Here is a 5,000-nt window from a genome sequence, read left to right as displayed (position 1 = left end):
TATTTTTTGCCTGTGGTTCTTGTTTTTTTTTCGTTTGCAGGGTTTGTTTGTTTGTTTTGCGGGGATAGATTTTGTTGACATCGCTCTCACCATTGCTTCTTGTTTTCTTCCTTATTTTTTTTTCTATCGATCTTTTTATTTAGTGCCCTCTCTCTCTCTCTCTCTCTCTCTCTCTCTCTCTCTCTCTCTCTCTCCCTCTCTCCCTCTCTCTCTCCTCCCCTCTCTCTCTCTCTCTCTCTCTCTCTCTCTCTCTCTCTCTCTCCTCTTATCTCCCGAGGTCCTCACCCGTTTTCTATGTCATGGCCCGTACTCCCTCCCCCTACCTCTCGCCTCCTCCCCCAACTTCTCCCTACTCCCCCAACTCTGCCCTTCTCCCCACCCCTTCCCGCACGTGTAATATTATCTTCAGCGCCGGAAATTGCATTATTGTCTTCGCTGCCGAAAATTGCAATGTCTCCGCCGACGATGATTTCCATATTTTCTTTGACGCTTAAAGTTGCAATATTGTCTCTGCCGCCGAAAAAAAGGCAAAATAATTACTGTTCCCGAAAATTGCAGTATTGTAGCCGCCAAACCCATTATTCTGCAATGGATTGGAGGGATCCTTAGTGTCCGTATATTAAAAAAAAAAAAAAAAAGTGTGGTCCTATCTACGCCTTTTCGTGTGTGTTTGTCTTTTCTTTTGTTTGTTTGTTTGTTTATTTGTTTGTCTCCATTTATGCTTGTCCGCTTTTGTGTGTACAATTGTGCGCCAGCGTTTGTATGTGTGTGTTCGTGTATCTCGAAATGCGCGTGTTTGTGTGGAGGTGGCAAAGCGTGAAGGTGTAGCTGCGGTGTCGTGTGTCATTGCAAACACTGACGAGAGCAAGGGATGATTGCGCTCTAACTCTTCCTTGTCTGCTCGCTGAAGGTGCTCACTATTTTCCTCGGTTATACTTGCTTATCCCGCTCCGTTATCCGCCGTATGTTTTTTTTTCATCTGGGAGGGAGAAAGAAAGAGAGGAAATTTAAAGATAAAGAGACAGTGATAAAAGTGTCTGGCCCCGAGCGCATAATTAAAAGCGAGATACAGACATAAAGAGGGGACGGCGCACGTGTGGCTTGCGTGAAGAGATGTCGCTGTTGACTCGGTGGTACTTCACTCCAGTACCATAGGGGGGAGGGGGGGGATAGGGGGTGGGGGTCATGGCTTTCTCTTATAGTGGGGCTGTTGTTAGGCTTTTAAATTGAAGGAGGACGAGGGGGTTGGGGGAGAGGAGAAGAGGAGGTAACCTATTACATCATTGAGGTCCTGTGTGGTTGCGATTGGAGGCCGTTTTATTTGCGCGTCTTGTCTTGCACGGCGTGGGCGTTGCAGAGGTTGCATGGGGGAGAGGGAGGAGGGGAGGGGAGGGGCAGAAGGGCGGGGTCATGGAGAAGTGACGTAACAGACCCTTTATTGAAGCTTCGAATGAAATTGATAAGGGAACCTGCGTGGTGGTGTTGGCCGCGGTCGTTGTCTCGGTGTGTTGCCATAAGACGAGGGGATTGGAATGAGGCGTTCGTGATTTTGTTCTTGGTGGGGGGAGGGGGTCTTGCTTGTCGTGCTTGGGGAGGCAAAGGTCACGATGCGTAGTTCTGTACTTAGTCTTCTTGCTTTCGCGTGCTTTTGATGAGTGCGTCGACGTGTGCGTGTGTGTTCGGAAAGTTTTTCATTGAGCTTATCATTTCTGTTCATTTCCTGTTATTAATTTTTTTAGCGTCACGTCCGTATAGATTAGGATTGATTTATTTTCATTTTAATTCTCCGCTGATTTTGTTGTTGCCCTTTTATTATTATTTACAGTGTTTTATTATTTTCATTTACTTTTATCGTTACTTCTTTCCCTCCCTGTACTCCGCCTGCTGACAGGTGACAGGACGCACGTGTAGACCAGAGGCTGACATAGGCCTATGCCTGCTAGCCCCGCCTTCCCCGATCCTTCTCACCCTCTACGTTAACCAAGAGCCCGAGGCAGCGTCGGTCACATGCAGCGTCGCCAAGCCGCCTTCCCTTCGGCGCCGATTTGCAACACCATCGTGACTCGAAAATCTGGGCCTGCCTGAATGGTGCCGCGCCGCGTGTGACTCGACGTCGGCGAGAGGGTGTGCCACCTTGCATTGCCACTTCGGGCGGGTGTTGTGGACCCTGTGTCATTCCCCTTCCTTCGTCTTCTGTGTGATTTGAGAAGGGGAGGAAGAGGAGAGAGAAGAGGAGGGGCGGGGAAACGAGGGAGGCATTATGTCCTACCCTAACAGCATCCAGTTCCGGATCACCATTTTTTTCAACGACGGCGCCCGCCTGGTGGTGTACATCCCCCGAATGGTGGCTGGGGGACGCCCCTGGACGCCCCCGCCCGGGCCTCACCTCCTCCCTGACCACCAGTAGCGCTCGGGGACCTCGCTCTTCATCACTTACACGGCCCAGGACTTCTTACAAGATCCCCTGGGCCGTGCCCCGGGGGAGATGGGGTTACTCTGCCTCACGAAACACCACAACCGCCTTTTGATGACCGCGTGCCGACGACGCCCGGTGTAAACTGTTGATGTTACGGCACGCTTTATCCCCCTTTGTCCCACCCACCGCTACACGGCCCTTTGCAAGTGTATGGGCGAAGGGGGGAGTTAAGGGTAGTAGTAGGAGGGGGGTATTTTGCTGTTAGGAAAGGTAATATCTTTTTTTTTTTTTTAGTAAAGATTTGAGGTCGCGGGTGGTAGAGGTATTTTTATGGAAGGATTTGGGGTTTGGTCTACGTTTAGGCCCAGGTGATAGTAGCTTTAATTATGGGTAATGTCGTTATAGTAGTAAGAAGGATGTAGAGAGCAACAGGGACATGGCGTAGAGGGCAAGTAGAAGGGCGTAGGAAGGCAGGTAGAAAGTCAGTCCGCATCGCAAGGGTCACTGGGACTCGGCGGAACCTGACGAACCAGAAATGTTTCCCAGGAATACTGACGCAACCGACTCCGACAGCCACGACCACCTGCATCCTTACTCCGTCGTTATTCGCTGCTTATGCTAGTACCTCGAACGCCATTGCAAATCATCACGCATTTTGCCGTCCGAGCCTCTCCGCCGTCGAAGCGTGGAGGCAGCAAGGGCGTTTGCTTCCTGCGCAGTCAAATTTTTAGCATGTACTGTCAACAGAAGCATCGCATATAGTGTCACGTACAAAGATGTTTTAGCAATATACCGCTAATTCAGGTTACCAGGCCGAGGCGTTGGTACTAGTACTACCATCACCATAATTGACACAAGTTGTCAGGACGTTAAGACTGCCAACGCACCACCGAAAACGGCGAACCTTATCATCATAACATGCAGCGTTGTCTTCACCACTGTCTTCGCCCCGAGTTGCGTCACAAGCGTGCGTGCGTTGATGAACGAGTCATTGGGTGAATTAACTCGGTTGACACTGTTCTCTTGCTCTCCGGCTCTCTCATTGGGGAGTTTGCAGGGGAGGGTGGAGGGACTATGCTTTGCATTAGAATAGGGGAAGGGAAGGATTGGGAAGCAGAATGAGGGATGGGGCGTGGGTTAGAGGGAGACACGAGCGTCTAATTCGTCCTAGAAATCATAACATTGTCATGCTTGGCTTGGTATATGCGACAGGCCAGGAAGGGTGTCCACGCGGTATGTGCATGATAGTGGTCGAATAGTCAAGTTGTGAGGGAGCAAGAGAGAGGAAGGGTGAGCGCTGTTAGGGTGGAGTGCCCTGGGGAGGCCCGGTGAGTACGGAAGTGGCGGGCGCCGGGCACCTGGGGAAGACCTGTATGCGTGAGAACTTGCTGTCGACTTGGAGAGCAACAGCAACAGCAAGAACAGCAAGAGCAGCAACAGTAGCAGTTCAACCGGGGGCCATCCACGCCTCCAAAAATAAGCCACAAAGATTCCCGTCAGCTGTAGTTCCCGTGCACGTTGTTGTGCGAGGCGACCTGTTCCCTGTTACCTAGACGAAGATCTCGGGCGTTGTACAGGTCTCGACGTGTTATGTTATGCGAGAGGTCGCGGGGGAACACTGGCTTGTGTTACGTGTGGTGTGAGGGTGTCGTGCGCGACCGTGTGCTCAAAGCCTGAGGTCCCAGGCACCGACTTAGGCCGAGGAGATCGCGGAAGGCCGTAGTGTTGAGGTCGGTAACGAAAGGTGGTCTTTGTAGCAGAGGGAAAGTGTGACACGCGGCGCACATGCCAGAGAGCGGGGAGCTATTTGAGTCTGAGGGAGTGTTGGCGGCGGCGGGGCACCCAGTGGCACTCTGGCTCTGTACCCGGGCACACCCAGGCTCTCTCCGGCACCCAAGACACCCGTGTCGTAGTTCTGTGGTCGCGCTTGCTGTCACGTACCGGCATATACAGGGTTATCATGTCGGTGTGACCACGTTCAGGAGTGCGAGACCTCCCCGTGGGTAGCGGCAGTGACAGAAATAGTGAGGCGGCGGGATGGAGCGCCAAGACTCCTTCGTGAGTCTCACCGATAGTGAACTGAGCTTCGCCAGCGTGTCCACGGAGGATGGCGCCTCCAGCCTGGGGCGGAGCCTAGCTGGTTCGTCTCTCGACTCGCACTCGGAGCTTGCTAGGACCCCAGGAGGTTCAGGGACCAAGTCCCCGCAGAAGGAGCGTCTCCGGCGGTCGGGCCCCAAGCGCCAGGCGCCGCAGCCGCCCTCCAGGCCGTCCCCGAGCACCACTCCAGTGCCCTCCTCCCCTACCCCTCCCTCACAGCTGATAACTGCCGCTCAAGTGCCCATCAGTCCTGGCTACGACACTCGTGCCCCCACACCCCTTGCCTCCGTCACGCAGGCGGCCGTCAGTGCAGCAAAGGTCTCCGCAGCGCCCGTAACTACTGTGCACATGCAGCTGACGCCCATGGCGCCGCCGCCGGGGCTTGCTTCCGCAGGGCCTCCCCCAGCGGCGCAGCAGACCCACCGCCTCACCAAGATCGTCAGCCACCCAGTTAGCTCTCCCTCGAGCAGTGCAAGTGAAGGCCGAC

The 5,000-nt window shown here is 53.6% G+C and overlaps 1 protein-coding gene across 6 annotated transcripts in view; it reads left to right on the top strand.

The window, feature by feature from the left end:
- Nucleotides 1-1,891: 1,891 nt before the first annotated feature.
- Nucleotides 1,892-5,000, top strand: part of LOC119572307 — a 35,388-nt gene continuing 32,279 nt past the window's right edge. Inside the window, exon 1 of one of the 6 annotated variants that reach the window (XM_037919331.1) lies at nucleotides 1,892-5,000. This exon is cut by the window's right edge and continues 910 nt beyond it. In XM_037919331.1, the coding sequence (XP_037775259.1) occupies nucleotides 4,454-5,000 (547 nt within the window). In that variant the 5' untranslated portion in view covers nucleotides 1,892-4,453. The other 5 variants (XM_037919332.1, XM_037919333.1, XM_037919328.1 and 2 more) reach the window with 5 other exon arrangements.

Source organism: Penaeus monodon, chromosome 4 (genome assembly GCF_015228065.2).
Source record: "Penaeus monodon isolate SGIC_2016 chromosome 4, NSTDA_Pmon_1, whole genome shotgun sequence".
NCBI lineage: Eukaryota > Metazoa > Arthropoda > Malacostraca > Decapoda > Penaeidae > Penaeus > Penaeus monodon.
The sequence above is the reverse complement of the archived record's forward strand: the minus strand, read 5'-3'. Positions and strand labels throughout refer to the sequence as shown.